The sequence below is a fragment of the Jaculus jaculus genome, chromosome 13 (genome assembly GCF_020740685.1).
Source record: "Jaculus jaculus isolate mJacJac1 chromosome 13, mJacJac1.mat.Y.cur, whole genome shotgun sequence".
In the NCBI taxonomy this organism is placed as follows: Eukaryota; Metazoa; Chordata; class Mammalia; order Rodentia; family Dipodidae; genus Jaculus; species Jaculus jaculus.
This window is the reverse complement of record NC_059114.1, coordinates 36,832,287-36,858,512: the sequence shown is the minus strand read 5'-3', so window position 1 is coordinate 36,858,512 and position 26,226 is coordinate 36,832,287. Positions and strand designations below refer to the sequence as shown.

Here is a 26,226-nt window from a genome sequence, read left to right as displayed (position 1 = left end):
CTCTTTGCCTCTTCCTCTTCTCCCTCGTCACACTATCTCTTTTATATTACCTATCTTTTCCTTCCTTCTTTTCCTTGGTCCTGGCTTGTAACTCCCTGTACCAGCATGCATTTAACATTCACATTGAGCTGTTGATCAGACCTACAAGGTTTTCCAAAAGAAGACAGATTTCTGTCAGAGTACTTGGTGGCTCCCAAAAGTTAGTGGTAAGATCCTACTGTCTAAGATACCATATGCTGTTGGCACAAAACATAGAGTGACCTGTTTGGAATCTGGAAGTGAGTAAATCCCCAGACAGTTAGCTCATCTACTGCCAGAAGGTGCTACATGAGTGACTGGGGGAAAATGACAAACATCTGTCCAAGCAACTCGTGTTCTTAGCTACTCAGGAGCAAACAACCTGGCGTGATGCTCACCTAAGTGCAATAGTGGCACACAGCCATGGTGGATTTCCAACTGTTCTTGATTTGGCTAATGGATATGCTCAATGAAATGGAACCCATAGTTGGCTCTGGGAAACAAGTCCCAACCATATCCAAAATGAGCCCACTCTCCATTATCAAGCCCACCAATCATGGGCTACAAGAGAGCTTACACCTATTAAATTCTCTGTAAAGTAATAATGGTTATCCCATTTATCTTGTGCTGACTTTACTCTCTGTTGGAGAATTTGCTTCTCTCTTTCAGGTGGATGTAGATCCTGAGGAGAGTATCAGCCCATCACACCTCACCAGGGCCCCAGCTGAAACGATAGAGTAACAGGGGAAATGATCCACAGTGCTGGTTTCCTGGTGAACCTGGCCCCAGCACAAGGGTGAAGGAGAGAGACACAGAGAACACTCAACTCCCACCAAACCAGAGATCCAGAGACACAGAGGCTCCCAAGACCTCATCACCCTACATAGCTCAGGGAAGATCACGGAAGAGGGGGCAGAAAGATTGTTAGAGTCACATGTTGGGACATTCTTCTCAGAGACATTGCCTGTTCCTCATAACTGATGGCTTACCCCACAATGCATAACCCACATTCCCCAACTTGAAGTGCCCCTGCAGAGGGGAGAGGACAAGAAGGAGGCCAACAATTGTACCAACATGGCTGTATACACATGGTGTACATAACTAACAATAAAAATAAATAAATAAAGTAAAATAGCAATAAAGGGATGGAGAGATTGCTTAGTGGTTAAGGCACTTGTCTGAAAAGCTAAGGGCCCAGGTTTGATTCCCCAGGACCCATGAAAGCCAGGTGCACAAGGTGGCACATCTACCTAGAGTCTGTATGCAGTGGCTGGAAGTCTTGATGTGCCTAATATCTCTCTCTCTCTCTCTCTCTCTCTCTCTCTCTCTCTCTTCCTCTCTCACCCTCTTTCAGAGAAATAAATAAATAAATAAAATTTTAAAATAGCAATAAAATAATTGCTACTACATAGTGAGCATTTATGATGTTCCAGGTGCTTCATTACATCATTAAGCTCTTAAAACAACACTAAGAAATAAATTTTACTATTATTTTTATTTCATACATCATAAAATCAGGGAGAGAGAGACAATATGACATGATAATAACCACACAGCAAGTGATTAACTGATTGACAGAGCATGAAATTAAACCAGAGTACAGAAACATCTAGGCTGGGACACAGAACGATGGCAATAGTAACAAACTTGTAATGACCGATACTTACTGAAGTAATGGGCCCATTTCAAATGTAGACCTTGGATCATTTCCTCTGAAAACAATTGTATGAGGCACAAACTATTGCCATTCCCCCATTAGGGGTGAGCAGAATAAGCAGTGAGGATGCTTGTACAAGTTGGAGCAGGGCCTACAGTTATAAAGTAGGTAATGCCTCCTCACTCTGTCACATGGCTCTTTTATTCTTTAGTTCAAGCCAGTCAGCACACCTCTGCTGGAATGGAAGCCAGCTTCCTTTTGCTTATACAGCCTGCAGCTTGATAACCAACACTCTGCTAATGCTAGTGCAAGTAAATAGATCATTTGTAATGCTCATGAGCATACTGCAGGTTAGAGGGTGGCAAAACATTATTGGTCTTACTTTCCTTATTACTGAGCATTAGGTTGTTTCCCATTTTGAAATATTATTCTGTAGTTGAAATCCTACTAATAGTCATTTCTTACAACTTGACTTTTATGTGATAAATTTCATTACAAAATAACAATGTCTTCTACTCTTGAAAATCACTGAGAGTAACTTCTGAATTTTCCCACAACAAAAAATGTTATATATTTGAGGTACTTCACAAGTTAATTTTCTTGATTTAGCCCACGATATATACATATTTCAAGATGTACTGTATACCATATATATTTTTTACTTGTCAGTTAAAATGCTACTTAGAGAAATAATTTCTGGACAAAGAGGAACATGTGAAAGCCTTTCTTTCATGAAAGTTCAGGATGATCTGTAGTCACCCTAGAAGAGTCTGATGCATTCACTTTCCTACATCTCACCAATATACTATATTGTCAGTATCCTATATGATAAGTAAGTAAGACATTGTGATGTTAAAACTGCAATTCTGTGGCTTCTGTTTATATTTTCCCATTTTCTGTTTTAGTACTAATATGTTTCCTGCTATTTTTATTGATTATATGAATAATTTTTGTCTTTGTGATTAAGAAGATTAGATCCTAGGTATAGCATTTATTATGTAATTGATATCTCACTTTTTAATTTGCTGTTTTTAAGACTTTTTCTCTTTGAGACAGGATCTTGCTATTTAGCCCTAGCTAGCCTGGAACTTGGTATGTAGCTTGGGCCTTGAACTCAGAGAAATCTTTCTGCTTTTACTACCAACTGTGGCGATTATAGGCATGCACCATCATTTCCTGTTTCAAGACATTTTTGATATAAACACCTTCTTTCAATATCCCCAGACAACTCATATCTGGGGAAGAGTGCTCTGGCGGTCATATTCAGGCCTTGCAACATGAAGCACATGTTCTCCCACTGTATTATGCTTGTGAATACCTTCATGTTTTTTTATACTATTCTAAGCAATCACTTCACAGTCACAGATTTTTAGATGAGTTTTCTTAATACATTTATTATTCTATTTGTTTTTACTTAATATTTGTCTTATATTAACAGAGCATTTGTTTTATAAGGGTCGGATTTTTTAAAATTTTCAATAATGAAGTAATTCTTTTGGGATTATGTGTCAAATCATACCTTTCCCATGATGAAATCATTTAATCTGCACTAAATAACTTTATATATTAATATCTGTATTCTGGGGAGTTTGTTTTAATTATTATTGCTTTATAATATAGCTAATGGATGTGATATATATTTCTTTCTATTAAGTTTCAAAAATCATTGTGTGCACATTTTTACTTTAGGTGAAGTTTGATAACGTGTCACTACAATCTCATGGATTATTTGTATTACACTCAATTTACAGTTTTAGTTGAGGAGCCCCTCCTTTATATTCTGATTGAGATTATTGTCTAGGTTTTGTAAGTCTCTGAAAACTAAATGATTAAAACAAAATATGTAATTAAGGATACAAATGTATAGAAACCTATGGGTGGAGAAATGGCCCAGCTGATAAAGCACTTGCTGTGCAAGCATTAAGACCTGAATTTGGATCCCCAACAGCCATATAAAAGACATCTGTTGTGACCCATGCCTGAAGTCCCTTCACTGGAAAGGCTAAGATGGGAAGACTTCGAGGCATTGCTTGCTAGCTAGTCTAACCTCATTGGTGAACTCTAAGTTCAGTGTGAGCTGCTGTCTTAGACAATAAGGAAGAGAGCAAGTGAGTAAGACACAAGTAAGAGGGAGAGCCACTCAGGATGACACTAGACAGTGGTCTCAGGCCGCGATACATGAACACATGAACACACATACACATACCACACACATGTTCATTCAAGTAAAAGAAAACTATAGCAATTTTCTAGCAGTCAGGGGAAATGCCAATTTAAATCACTGCCAATTTAAATTACTGGACATGATGTGAACTAGCACAGTCTCTGTAGCAAATAGTTTGTCATTTATTAGGATACATGAAGATTCCCATCCCCACCACCAGCAGGTCACTCTCTGGGAGGTTACATAAAGATACTAAGTCTGAAAAACACAGCAAGAAAGGGTTGTTCATAATACCCTGAAATTGAAAATAACCTCAATACCTATCCACAACAGGACAGGTAAATTACAGTATATTCAGTTCAAACAGACAGTAACTATGTGCAGATAAATCTCAAACAGATATTGAGTAAGAGACAAAGACACATGAATACAACAAATAGCATTTCAAAGGGGAAAGTGGGGAGAGGGAGGGAATTACCATGGGGCATTGTCCACAATTATGGAAGTTGTCAATTAAAAATTAATTTAAAAAGTATGCAAAAAAAGAAAACTTAGTAGAGTACAAGGAATAGGGAATTTATTTTTTTGGCCTGTTAATATTTCTTTTTTAAATAAATCCCTGCAACTAATTAAGTAAATAGATGTACAGGTAGGCACTCCTTCTGTCAGCTAATCCACATCCATGGGAAGATGTAATGATGCAGGCAAAACTGATTGTTTAGAGATTCATAAATTAAAAGTAAACTAACGACAAACACACATTATTAACACCAAATTCAGGATGTTGAGTTCTAGGGGAGTGGGCAGGACAGATACACTCTGGTAGAATCAAGACTGTACTTTTTAATAGTTACCTGGGTGTTACCTTGTAGATATTTTTTAAAGTATTTTGTTTCACTAGCTTTTCTGAATGTGTGTGTAGAAATACCTATCCACTACAATACTACACACAAAACTTGTGGTTTTTTTTTTTTTTTTCAAGAAAACACAGTGCCTTTCTAGTTCTATTTGTACCCTTTCAGGAGCAGGGCATCTTCTGGAACCAAGAGGGAAGGCCCCTCAGTATCTTCCTGCTTTGCTTTGTCTGCTGTGAGAGTGCAAAGATTCATCCATCTGTAGTGTTTCTGTGTATTGCTATGGCTTTTGTGTTTTTATGTCCTTCCCCAATTCCCAGTGCTTTGCACAAAATGAACATTTGTTTAGTGAATGAATACATATCCAGATGTCTTCATGCTTAAAAGTAGAACATGCAGAGGAAAGAGTACACACCCAATTGCATTAGAAGCAGAGAAGAATGCTCATAGAATCACTGCAGAGAATCCACAGGACAGAGCACACAACTTTTCCAGTGTAATGTTTATGATAGGTGGTAATTTTCTCAGCACAGTGGGTCTGGTTTTTCTCTAAGTGATATGCCTGATACCTGTCAGCAAGGGAACTACCGGAGTTGAGTTGTGCAATACCAAAAAAGGACAGCAGAAATATAGCTCATTTTACACAGTGTGTGGGAGTGCTGTAGGGTTGGGACCATTATCTTCCTAGTTGCATTGGGACTTGGGACTTGCAGAAAGGATGCAATGATACATGAAACATGAGCTCACTGGGGCATAAAGCCTACTTAGTCCTGCACATCATGCTCTTCGAGTCAGGTCAATCCTGAACATTAGGATGTAAGTATTCACAGAAAGTCTTGGTATGCTGATCTCATACCACATCAGATTCCTTTGCCTAGAATCAGCATTTTAGTACAAGAGTCTTGTGATCAGTCCTGGCACCTTGGGACTGAATAAATTCCTCAGTTATGATGGGTGCTTGCTTCTCTAAGTTTTATTATTTTTTTTACACTGTTTGTGTGTGTGTGTGGGGGGGTTGGGCACGTGTGTGCCACAGTGCACCCGTGGGAGTCATATGGCAAGCTGAAGATGTTAATGCTTTCCTCCACCTTGTTTGAAATGGACTCTGTCTTGTTGTTTGCCAATGGGAAATCCAGGCTAACTGAGGGACTTCCCCAAGAGCTTTGGGATGCTCCTGCCTTTGTCTCCCATTGCTGTAGGCCTGTTAGGATAATAGCTCCTTCCATATCTGGCTTTATGTTTGTGCTGGAGATCCGAATTCTCTTTAGCAGACTTGTGGAAAAATAACTTTAACCACTGAGTTATCTCCCCAGCCTCAAGTTCCTGGTTTTTTGTTTGTTTGTTTGTTTGTTTTGTTTTTTGAGGCAGGGTCTCACTCTAGCTCAGGCTAACCTGTAATTCACTATGTAATGTCAGGGTGGCCTCATACTAACGGTGATCCTCCTACCTCTGCCTCCTAAATGCTGGGATTAAAGGCGTGCACCACCACTCCCAGCACCTGTTTTTTTTTTTGGGGGGGGGGTCTTGTTTGTTTGTTATTTCTTGTTTTCATCTCTAAGTACCTTGTGAGTCCCAGGGACAATGCTCAGATTTGACATGAATGATCACATCTAATTTCTAGATTGATAAAGGTGCCTTTTTCACTATTTTGATTTGTTGGTACAGAAATTATGTTCTGCCAACTGATTTGCTAAAGGGCACAGTAAGTGGTAATGGCAGAATTTGAACCCAGACCTGATATCTGCCTTGCTTCTTGCTTCATTTGCACTATTCCACCATTTGGCACTTAGGTGTATTCTTAGAAAGTTATGGGAAATTCTTAGTAAATGTGTGATTGAAGGGTCATCTCTAGAGGCAAAATAACTATGACCCTGCCTTGTGCTGGAGTCAATTCAAGAAATATAGTTACATAGTGTAACCATGGCTCATGCTCTTTGAAAACCTTTGCATACTCCCTGATTCCTTTCACCATCCCACCTCTGGCAGGAGGGTTCATTTGCTTCTCTTGCTACTTCCAGGTGACCCCAAGACGGAGATCCAATCCAGTGTGAGTTACAAATAATTTTGAATACTGTTTGCAATCATAGATCCTTTGCAAACTTTCCAAGAAGATAGCACCTTCTTTGTTTCAGAGTCAGCAGCTCATTTGCAGCAATAGGAGCCATGTTTTAATAGATGCATGTCCTTAGTTAAGGAAACGAGCTTGTCTATTAAGGCCTGTACATATTGTGATTGTTGATGAATGTGACTACTGAGAGAGGTAAGAAAATTAGAAATTTTTCCTGCTGTGAGCAATCTAACAATGGCTAATACACATGGATTAAAGTGTTTCTAGTATTTATGCTGGTAATTCTCCTTGGAAGGGCATGTTGGGAAAATTGATCAGTGAATGTCTCAGGGAGTAAAGCTGGCCTCTCTGTTCTGTGTTTTTTAGCACCTGAGATGTTCAACTCCAGAAAGGAAGCAGGCTACTCCTTTGCTGTTGACTGGTGGTCCCTGGGAGTGACGGCATATGAACTGTTGAGAGGCCGGGTACAGTAGAACTGCATGTTCTCTTTGTTTGCTCATCTAGCAAGCTCTATTTTAGAATGAAAAAAATGCTTTGTCTGGTAGTCTATTAGAAATCATAAAACACCTAGTTTGTGTGATGCTGATAGTACCCTTGAGACTACTGCACAGATTCATTGGGGTCCTGCATGTAGGACCAAACATGTAAGGTACTAATCAATATTTATACAGATAAATTAGTATCTGCACTAAATGAATAACATGGCTGCTGTCCACTCCCACAGAGGGGAAGTCAGTATACCCACTTAGTATCATGGGTACATATATGTGTGTTTAAGTGTATGTGTGTGTGTTGTCCAGCCATAGTTTAGAATACTAGTTCAGCATGCCTCTCCATAGAAAGTCTGAACTATTAACACAACACAGCTCATGCCCTGTCTTGCTGGATGTCTGTCTGTCATTTGGCTCCTATATATGATATGGGTTAGTTGACAATTTGGAGTAGTAGCCTTTTAAAGGAAACATCTTTAAACCAAAAACATTTTTCTAGGCAAAAGAAAATATGATAAAATTATATTTATAGATTTTTTTTAAAAAATTATTGTATAGTTCAGGTATTTCCTAAGATTGTATGTCAATCAGTTCAGCCTACCTGTAGGAGGAAACTGTAGACTGGGTAGCTTAAAGGAGACATTTATTTTTCTTACAAATACAGAGATTAGAAGTCTATAATCATAATGCTAGAAGTGTTGACTTTTGAGGAAGCCTTTCTTTGAAATGTCTTTGTGTCCTCCTTCATAAAGCAGAGAGAGGGAAGGAGAAGGACTAGAAGGGAAAGAAAAACACAGGGATATAGGAAGAGAGAAGAAGAGAGAGGGAGAGAGACAAACAGTGAGAATCTTCCCATTTTCCTCTTCTCCAAAGGTCCAGCTCTACTAACCCTAACTACCTGTCAAACATCTTACCTCCAAATACTAGCTCATTGAGGGTTAGAGCTTTAACATACAGATGAATGAGAACACATTAATAACATGAACTCTTGGCTTTCCAAAATTCATGGCATTCATGTCCTTACACATAAAACACACTTCTTAAGTTTTAATAGTCACAAAAGTCTTCTTATTTCAGTATCACTTCAAGTAATCCTGAGGCAGAATTTCTGCCCAACTATGAACCTATAAACTAGACATGTGTTTTCAAAATGCAATGGAGACACAGTCATATGATAGACAAACCCATTCCAAAGGAGAAAAATGGAAAAGCAGGAAGATTTACTAATTTCCAGTCATGTACACATAGCAAGGCAAGTTCCATTACATATTACTCGGGAATAATTCTTTTTGACTATTGTAAAGGAAGAATCCCTGTCATTTATAGCCATAAAGATGGTAATGGAGAGTTGGAGAGATTGCTTAGTGGTTAAGGCACTTGCTGGCAAATCCAAAAGACCTAGGTTTGATCCTTCAGTGCCCACATAAAGCCAGATCCACAAGGTTGTGCATGCATCTGGAGTTCATTTGCAGTGGCTAGAGGCCCAGGTGCATCATCTATTCTGTCTCTCTTTTTCATCTGACTCTCCATAGTAAATAAATAAAATTTAAAAGATTGCAATGAAAGACAGTATATTACATACAAATAGGCCAAGAACACCAAATACAATGTGTTCTCACTCATGTGTAAAAGCTGAAAAATTTTATCACATAGAAGTAGGGAGTAGAAGAATAGAGATAGACTAGAAAGAAAAGTGTGTGGGTAGGGAGAGAGTGGATATTAGGGATCAAAATATAGCATGAAGATAAGTAGTTCTGATGTTCCATATCATAGTAGATTATTGATGACATACAATAATTAATTATGCCTTTCAAAACAGCTAGAGAAGCATCTGAAGGCTCCTAAACCACAGAAATGAAAATATGTGAGGAAAAGATAAATGTTAACTACCCTGATTTGATCAATACACACTGAATTCACATATCACATACAATACTATACCCTGTCAATAAGTACAAATATTGTATGGCAAGTAAAAAGTAATAGATAAAAAGAACGATCTTCTTTGGTTTAGTTACATGCTGCCAGTTCTCCTGGAGTGGCAGTATCACTCGCAAGACTAAAGTCACTCACATGGCTCTACAGTGGCCTTGACCACATGGCTTTGTGCCTGACTCTCACCACTCTGCCAGGTGCTAGGCCTATCCTTTGAAATTAAGGTAGCAGCCAGTCTTGCCTTCGAAGTCAGGACTTTCAAACTTGTATGGGAAATGGAGCCCTAATACTCTCTCTGAATCACTGCTGTGGGCCCTTTTCCCTTTTAATTTTTTTTTTTTTTTTTTAGCGAGAGAGAAGAGTTATAGAACTGGCACACCAGGGCCTTAGCCACTGCAATCTAAGTCTAGATGCTTGCACCACCCAGTGGGCATGTGCAACCTTACACTTGCCTCACCTTTGTGTGTCTGGCTAACGTGGGATCTGGAGAGTAGAACATAGGTCCTTAGGCTTTGCAGGCAAGCACCTTAACCACTAAGCCATCTCTTCAGGCTCCTTTTCCTTTTTAGTTGAAGGATAGTGCATTATGATTCTTGTCTTAGGATACTGGACACACTTCCTCCAGTCTAACCCACTTTCTGTGCTCTTTAAACCAGCAGCTCTCCTGGCACAATCCAGGCTTCACCTCTGCATTTTGTTTAGATGCTGATTAAGCCCATGAGTCACCGAGCCCTTGCATCATTTCCTTATCAATTAGTTCTTCAGCCTTAGCCTTGCTGTTCTCTTTAAAGTAACACTCCTGGTTCCTGTTTGTTTATTACTATATAAATAAGTCAAAATGTTTCCATATTTTCAGTTTCTGATTTTTGCTCAATAATTTTCTTCTTTAATTCATCTGCCTTCCTTTGCATTTTACTTGAGCCAGAAGGAGTCAACATACACTTTCAACATTGAACCTAAGACTCTCCCCAGCTAAATATCCAATTTCATCTCTCATAAGTTCCACCTGTCCTCCATAGACCATATAACACAGTTCAGACAAGTTCTTTGTCATTTTATAACAAGGATCATGCCTCTAGTTGCTAACAGCAGTTCCTCCTTCCTGTCTGAGATCTGACCAGAATCACCCTTCATGGCTTTATTTCTAACAAATACCTAAAAATGTCTAGCCTCTACAACCAGTTCTAAAGTTGCTTCCACATTTTGAGGTAGATATAGCAGCTCCTTGGCTTTCAGTTACAAAACTTTGTTAAGTGAGTTAGGGCTGCCTTACAAAATGCATCCACTGAGGGGCTTTAAATAGCAGAAACTTATTATATGGAATGTGGATAGCTAGACGTCTGGGATCTGAGTATCAGATGGTCAGGTTCTGGTGAGGGTTGTCTTCCTGACTCACAGGGCTGCCTTCTGGCCATGTCCTCACACAATGGGGAGAGAGACATTAATCTCTCTCATTATTATAAGGCCACCAAGACCACCATGAGAGACCCAACTTTTTGTACTAATGGTCTTGAATTACCAAACAAAGGCCCAATATTCAGACGCTATCACAGGGAGGGTTAGTGCTTCAACACATGTATTTGGGGAAAGGGAACATCATTCAGTCTGAATGGACTGTGTGCTCTCAGGTTCCCAGTGAAAGGTGCCATCAGCGAGTCTTCTGAGACTGATCTCTTGCATATTGTTACCTTAATGAGTGTCAAAGCTTATTCCTCACATAATAAGGAACTGGGTTTCGACTCATCATCCAGATATCGCAGCCAACCTATTCTTTTGGAACCACTCATTCTGATTCAGGAAACAGCCCTCTTGCTGCTCCTACATCATTACACCATAATTTGTATACTAAGGATGCCATTTTCTGGGGCTGGAAAAAATGCCTCAGAGGCTAGGAACACTTGTTACACAAGTGTGAGGACCTGAGTCCAGTCCCAGCGCCTGTGTACGAAGCCAGGCATGGCTGTGCGTGAATGCAACCTCAGTGCTGAGGGGCGGAGGTAGAGGTTAGGAGAATCACTGGGACCCTCTGGTCTACTAGCCTGGTTGATAAAAAACTGGGAGCTCTAGGCTCTGGGAGAGATTCTGTCTCAGAGAAACAAAGAAGAGAAGTAGAGGAGGATGCCTGACACCTTCCTTTGGACTCCATAGCATGTACACTGGGCACATGCACCTGAACACACATGTACAGTACAACACACACACACACACACACACACACACACACACACACACCAAAAAATACAATGTCATGATTAGCAGACCTGCTCATATATTAAAAATCTATTAGAGGTTGGGGCTGTTTCAACATAATCCAATGACTTCTTTTTGTTCAGAGAAGCAGAGGAGGTTTTACAAGTTTATCTGTTTCATCTTCTCTATGCAGATCACAGTATTAATTTATTAAGTTCACAGTTCTTACTCCTGTTTCCCTGAGGAGAGCATAATAATAGTATTTGGTAAGCATAATTTAAATTTTGGTGAATTATTCATATTAACAGAAGAGAACTCCTTTTGTAAGCCAGATATATAGGCAATTGGTAAATCTCCTAAAAAGTAACTTCTTTCTTGTGATGGATTTTATCATTAGATGGGAATAATGAAGAAATGAGTATCACATTCATGATTATAAAGGCAACTATGTGAAGAATGACATTGTTACAACTAGAAGCTACCTACAAGTTCTCTCTCACACCACATTCTCAGGGTTCGTTTCCTTGTCCACCTCCTGCTGTGTATCAGAGGAATATGAATCTTCTCCCATCCTCATGTTCTGTAACAAACTTATCAAAGCCATGGCTGAGTAGTAAGTAGAAATAAGAGTAATTGCATGTTACTATTTAAACATGCCTAGTATTTCACTTATGAATCCCCCATCTATATGAGGTCTTCCTACCTATAATGAATTTTCCAAGAAAGTCATTATTCTATATTTTAGTTTCATGATAGTCTCCTGTGATCTGATAAATCAACAATGACAAATTCATTTCTTTAAAGGACAGATTTGACCTTTCCTTTAAAGCATGTTGTTCTTCAATACTTCTCTCTCACACACACATATTCATGCTTCCCGACTTGACATTCTTTGCCCTTTAGAATAACACTAACTTTGCTGAATTTGCTTCCATTTGAATGATCTTGCCCCTTGGACTAACTGCCTCTTCTTTCATTTTCTCAAAGCCATCACTTTGATAAAATTATATTCAAAGAAGTATTTTATCTTTGACTATAATGATATTTCTTAAGATAAACCCTAGTCTTTTTAAACATTCACTTTTCACAGGTTTGGGACTTGCTGAACAGAGCTTTAGTATAAAGATGTGTCTGGATGTCAAGGTTTTCTTTGGCCTTTATATCCAATGTGTATTGGTCATTTCTAAGAAGAGACAGGCTATCAAAGTATCCCAATTTTGTATAGAGAAGACAGCCTTTCCAGGTCTCTTCCTATTAAAATCCTACTACCTCTATCATTACAAATAACACCTTTATAAAGAAATCTGTAAACTAATTTTATTAGAAAATAAAAAACAAAAATAAAAAAAACCAACTGTAGTCTTGAGGTAAAAATAAAATTCCCTTCTAGCCTTACCTTCAGAAGTCAACAGTTTCAAGTTGAACATGATGGCACATACCTAAATTCTCAACATTTAGGAGGCTAAGGCAGAAGGATTGCCATGATTTTGAGGCTGAGGTTACCCTAGCCTGTACAGTGAGATTTTGTTTCCAAAAAATATATGTTTGTTGTGAGAGGTGTTTTGGTCAAGACAATGGAATAGGAGCCATGGGGGTGGACCTGGGAAAACAGGAGGCAATATTTCATGGTATGGGCATAAAACAGAATCCAGCTGGCCTCCACACTCAGAAGGTTTGAGCAGGGCAATCACAGTTTGTGGTATTTACTCCCAAATTTCCTTATTCTCATGAGGACAATCTATTTTCATGTATGTATATTTATATAGTTGTTTCAACAAAGATAAAATCCCAAGTGATGAATTTCTGTTTGGATATGTTGTTTTTTAATGTAACAAGATAATATTGTTTATAACTTTCTAGATCACATCTCAGTGTATTTAGTTTTATGATTAAATCCATTTTTCAATGGGTTACTTTACAAATGTTTCCAGGTATGTCAGTTTTCAGGTTTTTTTCTGTTGTACATTTTTAGATTGTTAGTTCATTAAAAGTGGGACATATATGTTATATAATGTAGTACAATCCACAATATGTGGCTTTTAATTAATATTTAGTAAATGCATATTGAAGGACTGAAGTTACAAAGTTACAAAATTGAGATGGCTCAATTGGTAAAGTGTGTGCCACACAAGCAGGAGAACCTTGGTTTAGAGCCCCAGCACCCATATAAAAACTGGGCATGACAATGCCCACCTGTAATCCCAGTGATGGGGAAGCAGACAGGAGGACGATTGGGGCTCACTGCTTAGCTAGTGCAGCTGAATCAGTGGACTCTAAGTTCAGTGAGAGACCCTGTCTCAAAAAGATAAGGTAAAGAGTGATTGAAAAGGGCTGAGGCTGTCCTCTGGCCTCCAGATGTACATACACAAATGCATGTATATCTGCACAAATATGTGCCTATACATATAGGTGTGTATACATATGTGCACATATACCATACACACATCTACATGCAAAATATTTTTAAATAAATAATCACCAAGGAGATTTGTGTGATTATTCTTCAAAACATAGCAAATGTTTAAAAATAAATATTGGGCTGGAGAGATGGCTTAGTGGTTAAAGCATTTGTCTGCAAAGCCAAAGGATCTTGGTTTGATTCTCCAGGACCCACATAAGCCAAATACACAAAGGAGTTCCTTTGCAGTGGCTGGATGCCCTAGTGTGCCCATTCTCTCTCTCCCCCTGTCTTTCTCTCTTTCAAGTAAATAAAATATAAAAATATGAAATATTAACAGGTATCATCATAACTAAACTACAGAGGGAGTTTGCTAAACAATAACTTCCTGCTCATTTACAAATTCTCTTTTACAGAAAAAAACACACTTAAAGAGAAAGCATGCTTGAACAAACACCCCTGCAATTTCTGAGCTTACTGCAGTTTTGATGAATATATCCATTAACTATTAACCTGTTTTGTCTCTGTCCCTTGGCTTGTCTATTGTCATTTTTGTCAGTTACTCTCTCATTGCTGAGACAAAACAACAGCAGAAATAGTTTATGGGAGGAAATGAATATACTTCAGTTTATAGTCCTAGAGAGGATGGGAAAGCTTGTCTGGAGCAGTAAGCAGACCAACATTGTCACATTAGCAGGAAATAGAGAGGAAGGAACAGTCAGCTGGTCCTGGCCATGACATCTTCACATAAGGCTCTATCTCCTCCAGGATTCCTCAAATTTCCCAAAAAGCACCAACCAGGAATTAAGTATTCAAACACACTATGTGGGGCATTTTACATAATACTGCCACACCACTGAAAGGCAAAAGCCTGTCTTTACAGTTTTGTATTATACAATAGTATTAACTCAAGATGCTTTGCACCACAGCTTTTTTTTTTTTTTTTTTCTTTTCTCAAGGCAGGGTCTCACTCTAGCTCAGGCTGACCTGGACTTCACTATGTAGTCTCAGGGTGTCCTCAAACTCACAGCGACCCTCCTACATCTGCCTCCCAAGGGCTGGGATTAAAGGTGTGCTCCATCATGAAAGCCAATGTCTCACTATGCAACACAGACCCCACCTACCACAGCATCCTGAGTACTGGGATAACAGGCTACTTTCCCTGCTGATTCTTTTGTTCTTATACTGCCAAAATATAATTATAATCACAAGATACCATTTACATTATCTAAAATTTTAAGTTTTCTACTGTATTTGTTCTTTAGATTTTCACTGTTAATTTATAATCTGTTTTAGGATAGTTTGTTACGTCCTACTATAGACTATAATTTTTCTTTATTTTTTTATATCTCATCTACTTAAATGTATGTGCCTTCATGAGGGTGAGCATGGATGTATGTGACTATCTATGTAATTATTATTATTATTGTTGTTGTTTTTCGAGATAGGGTCTCACTCTAGTCCAGGCTGACCTGCAATTCACTATGGAGGTTCAAGGTTGGCCTTGAAATCACAGCAATCCTCTTACCTCTGCCTCCTGAGTGCTGGGATTAAAGGTGTGTGCCACCATGCCCGGCTTGTATGTAATTATTTAATGTAGACCATAGGCCCACTAACATAACAGTCATAGCCTGCAGTGTCCCTGGCCAGTAGTAGTCAGTGGGCATTGGTTGTGGAGCTTAAGCCTTAACACTCCTTCCAGGTGTTATTTCCCTATATCTTCACCAAGACAAGTGGTTTACCCATGGTGCTTTATTTAGGCTGGAGAGAGGGAAAAGCCTGTGGCAGTTGTTTTTATATCTTACTTGAAAAGGATGAAAAGTTTGACCTAGTTCTCCTGTTGAGGTCACCTCCTGGTATCACACGGTTCTCTTTCTGTGTATGAAGCTAAGCTAAGCCTTTCTTCTTCACATTGACATTATTAATTAAAATCTCTACAGGCCCATTTCTTCCCAACGCCCGAAGCAATAAAACCATCTTTATGTTGTGTGAGAAAGCATTAGCCATTCCATACAGAATGTTATGTATGTGTAATCTATTATTTTTCCAGCAACCTTGTGAAGGGGTCCATTGGTAAATAAAGCAGCTTCATCTTACAGATCAAGAAAGAGAGGCTCAGAAACTGAGTGGCTGACTTTAGCACCCAAATCCTTCTACATACTACCTTCAATACTGATTGATTGCCTACAGGGAAAGCAAACATTTCCCTTTTCTCCAATTTAGCTCATAAGGAAAAAATTGGTTAAACATCTGGAAAGAGCCAAGCACATGATAAATGAAAACATCCTTATGAATTGTATTACGATTAATCTAATGAGGAAGTCTGGTTCCTGTGGACACTAGTAGGAGTATTTTAAAATACCTGGCTTTAAGATGTTACAGCTCACATAGAAGACATGAAATCCCAGTATGGAAGTTTGTTTCAATCAAGGCTGCTCTCTAGTGGACAGTTGTGAAAATCACAGTAGCTAAGTCTAATTTTTCTTCCCAAAGTTAAAGCTACAATGTAGAAAAGTTTTTCTTTTTTTTTTTTAATTTCTTACTTTACCATAAAATGCTCCACTGAAAATTCATAACCAAAGATATTTTCTGAGTAGTTTTCTATCTTACTGTGTTTTAGTTTTACATTTTTTTCTTTATTTGTTTGTCTCTTTTATGAACAGGTTCTTATGTATCCCAGGCTGGCCCCAAACTTGCTTTGTAGCCAAGGCAAGCCTTGAACTCCTGATCCTTCTGACTCTACTTCCCAAATGCTGATATTACAGACATGTGCCACCATCCCAGTTCCCAGTACTTTTCAAATAAGTGAACACAAAGCTATTGTAAAATTATGGATATCATTATAACCAACCTTATATAATAATATTTTTAAAGTTCTGTGTTTGTTCAGTTTTTATGTAAACACATGTTACTTATAAAACCACTTGAAACTAGAATTTCGGAGCTGGGAAAATGGCTTTTGTGGGTAAGAATACTTACCACACAAGCATGAGGACCTGAGAAGGTCTGAGATAGTCTGAGTTTGACCCCCAGAACCCACATAAAAAGCTGGGCATGACCATGCACATCTGTCTCCTCAGTGCAGTGGAGAGCAAAGGCCAGATCCTGATAATTGCTGGGTTTGCTGGTCAGCCAGGCTAAAAGAAAATGGCAGCTCTGGGTCCAGCGAAAGACCCTGTCTCAAGGAAACAAGTGGAAAAGCAATATCCAAGGACAGCCAGTGTCCTCCTCTAGCCCATGCACACCCATGGGACATGTACATTGCACACATGTATGTAAACTACACACATGCAAAAAGGAAAAAAAATCAGCATCTCAGAGGCTGATTATGCTCACTGAAGTATTTGTTTGGATGTATGAAAGTACTAACTTTTGTAAGAATTTTACAAGAAATTATAGGGTTGTGATAGAGCTTTTTTAAAAAAGTAGAAGTTCTGGCAACATTTGCCCACATACCTGGTATGCTACAGCTTGGTATTTTGTCAACAGAGTTTAGCTTGTAATCATTTGCACATTTTCCCCTCTCGACATGAAGCCTCTTATCCTTTTTCTCCCTCAAGAGACCATATCATATTCGTTCCAGTACATCCAGCAAGGAAATTGTGCACATGTTTGAGACGACAATTGTGACCTACCCTTCTGCCTGGTCGCAGGAGATGGTGTCCCTTCTTAAAAAGGTAAAAAAAATAAAAATAAAAAATAAGTAAAATATAAAGAAACAGCATGTTCAAAGAAAATGATGAAAGAAGCATGGCTTCTGGTTCAAGTTAGAAGATACGATTGGAGAAGTCAGGAGAATACACATGTGTAGAACCATTGTCACAACTAATAGCTTTCAAATATATGTCTTCCTTAAGTCAACCCACAAGTACCTTTTGGTTGTCTCAAAACCTTCTCAGTTCTTTGTTTCTGCATTTCATGGGCTCTCCTAACATTCATTCTCTTTAAAGACTGGTCCCTCCATCCATCCATTTATACAAGCCAGAAATGAGGACACATTTATCAATTCTACTTCCAGCCCATCACCACATTATGAAATGACACACTTTAAATACTTCTCTTCATCTTCATGACTTTACCCTAATCCATCTGCTGGTCTTTTCTTATAGCTGATTTGCCCCATATACTTTTGCCATTCCACTTGCTTCTGCTTTCCTTCCTCATAGCTAAGTACCTCATTGATCTTAGAAGAAAGATAAATACAATTTGTGTAACTAAGGTTCTAACTACCTACCAAGCCTTATTTTTGAACTTTGGCCACCATGTGTCTGCACATAAGCTGGTTTGCCTTTCTCCTTTGCCTTCTCTTTCCCTTCCTCATCCTCACTTCACCACATGCCCTTTGTCCATTCTAATCTCTTCTTGGATTACTATGCCAAGACCTAGCTCCTTCCATGATATCAGTCTACTTTAAAATGTGACTCGCAAATTTGTTGTAGTCCATGATTTCTTTTCTATAAGCCCATTGTGAGTACAGAAATTGTGAGAAGTATTTGGAAACATCTATATCCATTTGACATTGCACATGGTCACTGGGCTTGTCTCCTTGGTTAGGCTTACATAAGCCACAGGCTTATGTGGCTGCTGTAAAACTCAAGTCTCATGTTGACATGGTGTGGAGCTGCATATGAGCTCTGTCAGTAAGACTACACAGTGGTTTAAATGGATCAAAAATTAAAGCAAATCACAAGCAACAACAACACACACACAAATTGGTCTCTACATAGTTTGAGAAACAGCTTCATATCATAGCTCAAATAAGACTTCCTTAAGGACCCTTCCTCTATTATAAGCTCTGAACCACTGTCTTCACTTTATAACATTCTATGAGTTGGACTTAACTGTAGCACATGTGGCTATTGGGTAAATGCTGATTCTCCTATAAGCTGTGTGATCATGGTGACCATGTCTGTCTGCAATCATAGGGGGAAAAATTGTACATATTTGAATTCATGGGGCCTAAAGTTTTTTTTTTTTTAATTCAGAGTTTCAGGGCATCCACATTCACCAAAAAGACAAAAATACTATGAAAATAGTAGTATCCAAAAAGAATGGACTTGATTGTTTTTTTGCTGTTTTTTTTTTTTTTGTTGTTGTTGTTTATTCATTTTCTAAAAGAGGCAAGTTCCCAGGTTGTGAAGGAAAAGAGATTCAACAACATAAAGAGTCTGTGCTTGTATCTCTTGACTATGGGGTCTGATTCATTGTTTTGGAATTGAGACCCTGTTATTAGTAACATAAAACTGAAGAGTTGGAATGATTTTCCATAAGAAATTATTTTTCAGTCTTTAAGAGAGCCCTGCTTCTTGCCAGGGTTATACCCAGACATGCTACCATTCTTCTCTGCATGACTATTCCCACACAAGGCAGACCTTGCCAGTCTGAGCTGGGAGTTGTTAATGGGGAAGAACTCTGATTCCATTTAGTAAGATTCAGAAGTGTAACAGTAACATTTGTACCTTATCTGTGCCACTTCCAGTGCATTTCAATTAGTTGAAAATTTCACTTGTGAAAATGCAGGCACATTTCCACTTAATATAAGCAAACTTTATATTAAACTCTTTATATATTTGACCTTGTTTAAACCTGCTTGCATCTTGTGAAATGAGCTATTGTGCTTTATTGGAAATTAGTATACTGAAGATTAGGAAAAAATGTTCAGTAAGACTCAGAAATCAAAATATGCTTCATTTATCAGATGTGTTAGTTACTTCCTCACTGCTTTTAACAAATGCCTGGTCAGAGGAAACTTACACAAGGACAGGGTTTAAGTCGGCATCCACTCCCAGGGAAATGTGTTCCATCATGGCAGGGAAGACATGGTGGCAGGCTCAGGAACCGGCTCATCTTATCTCCAGCCCGGAAGCAAAGGGTGAACAGGAACTGGGGCCAGGCTACAACATGTTAAGGCTACTTATACAGACCCAATTTATCCAGAAAGGCTCCACCTCCTAAAAGTTACATAACCTTCCCAAACAGTGTCACAGCTAAGGACCAAGTATTCAGACACATGAGCCTAGGAGAAACATTTTGCATTCAAACACAATGGTGGGACAAACTATTTGTGCTTATCCCATTTCAAAAGCTCTCATACATTATCTACATGATTTGAATGTGGGGTAGGAGAAGGGAGTCATTGCATTGGATCCTTCTTCAACCCTATAGTTTATAACACTTAGATGGAATTTGGTATTTTTTGGTTCACCTAAGTTTGACATGCCTTGTGAACATGATGCTTGTCTTTCATTGGCAGCTACTTGAACCTAATCCAGACCAACGGTTTTCTCACTTGACGGACATTCAGGACTTCCCTTACATGAGTGATATGAATTGGGATGCAGTTCTGCAGAAAAGGCTCATTCCTGGTTTTATTCCTAATGTGAGTCCAACCTAGCAAAGCCATAATAGCTCTCTCACTAAGTACTCATTACTGTGTGTCAAGTCTACCCACTGTCTCATTTGATCATCATACCAGTGTTGCAGAAAAACCCAAATACAGTTTTACAGTGAGAAAATTGAGGCACACATGGATGGAGTAAGTTGGTCATCAAAAGTCAACACTGCTAGCAAGTGGCTGAATTAGGGTTCTAATATAGGTTCATTTACATTTGTCATTGTAGACTCTAACCACTTTTATGGTATGACTTTATTGGAAAGAAATTCAAGTTCTCCAAATAGTCATTTCCATGAATCTGTTGGTTTAAAAATGTTTTTTTCTCTGTGCCTGTCATGGTGGCACACACCTTTAATCCCAGCACTTGGGAGGCAGAGGTAGGAGGATCACTGTGAGTTTGAGGCCAGCCTGGAACTACACTCTAGCCTTGGTTAGAGTGAGACCCTACCTCAAAATTTCAGTCAGAAGACTGAAAACTTTTGAAGTTAAGGGAAAAAAATTGATTTGAAATATTCTTCTATCTTCTTTAGTTTGTTGCTATCATGGCTCTATATTTCTAAGGACTGATAACCACAGAGAAATAATTCCCATTGATTTAATACCCCACTGAGGAACATTGTGTCCCATCTCAGACTGCTGATGACATTTATAACAGGACCTTAGTGAGGCCCATTGTTCCTTTTCCCTGCCAAGGATTTGAATTGTGCATTTAGGTGTAGGAACATTGGGAAGTATTATGTCCCCTATAGGGACTTGTAGAAACAGCCCTGAGATTTCTGTTTGAGTGTAAGTGAGGCTTTGATTGTGTGTGTGTGTGTTCCTGTGGACATTCTCAGTGAATGGACTAGGTGAAGGCTCCATGGAAGAAGGGAAGGAACAGTTTGGTGGCATTCTGAGGGTGCAAATCTCTACCTCAAGGAACAGCAGGAGAATGAGGCAAGGTGTGTGCCTTAGGGTCTGGTCACCAGAGCATGCATGTAGTTGATGCCTCACTGCATGAAACTCTGCACCACTTACTACAGCTATTGCTCCTCCTAGTCATTCTTAAAGACTTAAGAAGCTTCCTTAAGGATTCCTGTTTGTTTTTTCTGTGAATTTGAATCATCTAGGGAACTTATTAAAGGGCATTCTTGGCCTCATGTTCAGAAACACTGATCTGGAAAGTCTGGTTGGAGGTTCTGGGATGTGAGTAAGCAGTTGAAGTGGTCCTGATCTACCTGCTCATTAGCACAAACTCTGAGGAACCCAAAAGCTCAAACCTCAGAAACATAATTTCACTTTTGGTTTTCTTTATTACTCACTGAGGGATAATTGGAAGTTTATAAAAATAAATGAAATATATAATCAAAGCACATACCAGATAATACTGGCAATAAATGGCAGAAAACTTCAAGCAGAAATCCAAGGCTATTACCGGGACTGCCTCAGTAGCACTAAGTGCTATTCTTCCTGTTGGATCTGGTGTGTGTTTAGAACGATGCATGGATCCAAAAACTGAGCCAAGTTCCCCTTCCTTGCAGAAAGGCAGGCTGAATTGTGACCCCACCTTTGAACTTGAAGAAATGATTTTGGAGTCCAAACCTCTTCACAAGAAAAAGAAGCGCCTTGCAAAGAAGGAGAAGGAAATGCGGAAATGTGATGCCTCCCAGGTGAGATCCCCCCAAGTCCAGTGTGGTGGGCATTCTTGCGATGGGTGCCATTCATTTGGAAATTTCATAGGAAACCATGCTTTTCCCTAATATTTGGGGTCCTTATAAAATGATGAGAGGCTCAGACACTGTGACCATTTGCTTCTTTTTTTTTTTTTTTTTTTTTTCTGGCCCCTGTGATTTCAAGCAGCAGGAATCACAACACAGATCCCAGGATTTGAAGAATATAGTCCCAATCTCCCATCACAGCTCCTGCAAGGTGCTTTGCAAGTTTCGCAGGGAACAAGGGCATGGCTCCTTGCCAGGAGCAAAGAGGGTGGGTGTGTCTAGCTGCTACCTTTTTAAGGTGTGAAATGGATTGTAAGTACTCTTCACTCCATTCAATATAATCTAGAGTCCCAAAATCTTTCCAATAGGTTCTGCCAGTGCAATTGCTTAGGTAGAAAGCATTCCTCCTTTGTCATTCTTCCAGAAAAGTCCATCCTGAAGTTATATTGGCACTTCTTAGACCTGACCTAATTATTGAATAGAATCATGTTCATATGCTAAGTATACCTGTTTTTTTTCTCAATGTTCACCTTGAAGAAATGTCTTCTTCAAGAGCACCTTGATTCTGTCCAGAAAGAGTTTATCATATTCAACAGAGAAAAGTAAGTAACTTGGGAAACCATCAGCTTAAAAATATTCTTATTTCAGGCAGACTTTACTTGCAGAGATATTGTATTTTTAAGGTTTTTAAAAAAAATTTCTGATTATAAAAATGAGACAAATCTATCATAAAAATTAGAAAATGCAGAAACCTTTTTTGTCTTATCAGGGTTTTTTAAGTTAGCCACTAGCCCTGTATCAGATGTTTGCTTATGGGGGAGGCTGAGGAATTAAGATAAGAGCACAGTGACTTTAAAGACTTTCTTAGCTCATGTCGCTATACAAAATGTTGGGTTCTGTGCTATCATGTTAACAGTTTAAGCTTTTCGTCTTTCTTTTCTAAGAATGAAACTTTTCTTTTTCTTTTAAGAGTAAAAAGAGATTTTAATAAAAGGCAAGCAAATCTAGCTCTGGAACAAACCAAACCTACCCAGGAAGAGGACGGCCAGAATAACAACTTGTGAAGGCCTTAACGTTTGCTTCTTGGGAAATGTTCTGCACCTGACCATAAACTTCTGATTATTATATCAAGAAGAGCTACCTTCACGCTTGCCACTCCACAACTCGTGACTTAGAATCTGAATGAATATCCCACGAAGGAGGCAGCACTGTTTAGTGCAGAGTCCTGGGCCCAAGCTCCTCGGGTCTCCTTTCACTGTGACTAGTTAGATTAACCACGTCCACTGCTGCTTCAGTTACCCTTTGACTAGGAAAGTCTTATGCACATGAACTATTCTTTGCATTGCTAGTGCTACAATCATTACTGTACACAGCCTTTATTTTATATTTTAAGATTAATACTTGAATGTAGATTTATTTTTTCATTCCTTATGATTACACTGTGACACTGAGCCTCTTCAGAACTAGAGAATTTCATAAAGAGGTCAGAATCCTGAAGCCTGACTGGATAGGAAGAAAGAATTCCTCAGGAATAAATGCATAAGGTCAGATTAGGACTTGCAAGATTCACAGGACTTTCCAGTGGGTGCAGGAGTTAATACCATATCAATACCTGTCAGCTAGTGAGATCCTGCTGAATATATGGACCTCCAACTTCCTTTTCAGCAATGTAGTCTTGGTCAATTGATCTTGGTAATGATGGACATTAGTAAATGCTACAAACAGGGACACATTTGCTTTTCCTTTCAATAAACCAGCTGTAAAATGCCACAATCCTCTTGGCACACACCATTGAAGACTAGTTTCCCCTGAAGATTATGAGAGATCCACTTTTGGAGAAGATCAGATAACACTTCCACACCACGGAAAGCAGAGTTACTTCATAGTTCAGTGAAATTGACCTTTACAGGAGAATTATATTATAAATTAAAGTGAGTTTGGAAGACAGTTAAATTTACCCTTGAAAAATCCTTAACTTCCTATAACACTTTTGTTAGCTAAAGCTGGCTTAGTAAATTGTTCTTTTATGAAACAACTGACTGGTTTTACTTTGTTAGGTCCTTTGATTTTACTTTTAGCAACACAAGCATGCTGATAATTTACACATGTCTTTTATAGAGTTAAATGTAGACCAGCAGGATACACACACATCAAGTGGTCAAAGTCCTGGAAACTGAAGGCTCCCACATTGTTCTCACTGTAAATCAGTTGGCAGAACTACCTAATTATTTACAATGTCATTGATGCTTTGGTTTCTTTTCTTTATATCGCACTTATTTGAAAAGTTGAGTTCACCTAAGTGTGCATATGATGCAACTCCGCTGTACTGATGTAAGCAAGGTCTCTGCAGCAGAATCCACTTTTGCCTGCGCACTGGTGACACTGCTAGAGTGAAAATGTGAGGGCTTTACAGAGGACTGCTTTTTCTGCTGGCAGCTTAAGCCATCAACACTTGCGAGTATGAGTATGGTCTGCACTACATGGCAGTAAGCTGGCAAGAGAGGGGGCCTGGAACCCATTCGGGAAGGCACAGGAGGAAGTCAACTAAAGAAGGAAGAAGAGATAGGGCTGTGCCTGCAATACCAGAGAGCCCCGGAGGGAGTTCACACTGGAGTCACAAAGTCTGTGAAAGGCCTAGAGCTGAACTTAAAATCAGCATTTATGATTTTCTCTCCACTGAGTTGAATGGGTCCCTAATTCCTGGTATTGCTTGGAAATAGTGCCTCTCTACTCAAAGGACAACCATATTTTTGATGAAGAATTAAAATCAAGTTTTTTCATCTGTTGTTCTCTACTGTTCTTAAACATTATTTGTATGCATTTTGAGTTTGTCCCAACACCATAAACTCAAAGCACTTTCTCTGACTTACTTGAGGGTGGGTCAAACACAGTGGCAATATGGATGACCAGATTCTTTTTCAGGTTGGCACCTCCACTTGCACGTTCAGCTTCCACTCTCTGTGTGTCCTTACTAGAGCCTCGAAGAGCTGTGGACTCACCTTCCCCTTGCATGATTCCTCCTCTCAGTTTGTGCTTGCTTTTTCCAAGTGAGCAGCTTTTAGAACTGGTTAGTAAAGACCAGCAGGGCCAGAGGGGGCTCTGTGAGGGTGGTAGTCAGGCCTGTGGGCAGTTCGTTCATGTCTGCACTTGAAGGTAGGATAGGAACACATGCATTCTCTGTAGTTTGAGTCCCTAGTCTTTATTCCCAGCGAGTAGCTTTGTTCCTCGGACACCACTGTTGGCTTTCTGAACCTTGGACACAGATTGAAAGACAGTGTAAGTCAGTCAGCTTTCTGGGGCTGTCAGATAAGTGGCACACAGAGTGCTTTGAGCTAGAGAAAAAAGTACTGGTGTGAAGTTAGCAGTAGAATGTTGTTTTGCTTGTACAAAGCCCTCGGTTTAAGCCTCAGTCTTGTGAGAATCAAAATCACTGCATTAGGCAGGACTGATGAACTGGTACTAAGTGCACCATGCTGCTGTGCATTTTACAGAACAAAGGTTAAAACAAACAAATCAAAACCTTTCCTAAATTCCTACTGGTTTGGTTGCTGCAATTAGATCATTTGGGTTTGTTCCATAACTTGGGGTAGATGGAACATGTCTCACATAGATTTGTGACAGGCTTAGGGATAAAAACTTGAGAAAATAGGTAACTGCTGCATCTTTTTGTCTATGATTCTTGGAACTTTCTTTCAGTTTCCTTCTTTACTTGTACAGAACATCTGAGAGATCCAAGCAGGGCTTGAAAGCCAGTATGTCATAGAAGTAACAGTCTTGCACTGTAGCAGTGACCTGGAGTGGAGGGGTGGGAAGGCTAGCCATGGGGCAACCCTGACCATGATCCTCACTCCAGGAAGGCAATGCTCTGAAGGGCAACATCCTGGGGCAGCACTGCTTACGACTGAGCTCATTCCTAGGGCAGTAATGAACGTTAAGCAGCACAGAGCATTGCTGAATTAATTACAGTAATCTAGGTTAGGCTTTGCTTCATAGGAAATTTTAAACCAGAAATGACTACATTTCCTATCATTGTGAATTTCCTAATGGATAGACGAATAAGTAACTAGGAAGAGAATTAATGTACTCATTAATAGACCAATGTTGCCATTGTTTGTGGTTGACGTACTCATAAAAAAAACTGCAGTGCTTCAAAAACTGAGTGAAAAGGCACAAAAATAATATTTGTTTTTGAACTCAGCTGTTTCTGTATTCTGTCTACACGAAATTCTGCTCCCTACTTCTGTCTACCTGTGACACCTGTCACTGTGAGTTGTGTATCTGACTGATACATTGATGTTGAAACTGCAAACTTCATTTTTCTGTGCTTTTATGAACTGATCTGGCAGACCTTGAATGGGAA

General features: G+C 39.1%; 1 protein-coding gene across 2 annotated transcripts in view; it reads left to right on the top strand.

The window, feature by feature from the left end:
- Stk32a (serine/threonine kinase 32A) overlaps positions 1–26,226 on the top strand; it is a 134,301-nt gene extending 108,075 nt beyond the window's left edge. For both annotated transcript variants that reach the window (XM_045133129.1, XM_004664735.2), the window contains exons 8-13: positions 7,128–7,225; positions 17,336–17,452; positions 20,029–20,154; positions 21,690–21,818; positions 22,404–22,468; positions 22,837–26,226. In XM_045133129.1, the coding sequence (XP_044989064.1) occupies positions 7,128–7,225; positions 17,336–17,452; positions 20,029–20,154; positions 21,690–21,818; positions 22,404–22,468; positions 22,837–22,930 (629 nt within the window). In that variant the 3' untranslated portion in view covers positions 22,931–26,226. The remainder of the gene's footprint in view (positions 1–7,127; positions 7,226–17,335; positions 17,453–20,028; positions 20,155–21,689; positions 21,819–22,403; positions 22,469–22,836) is intronic.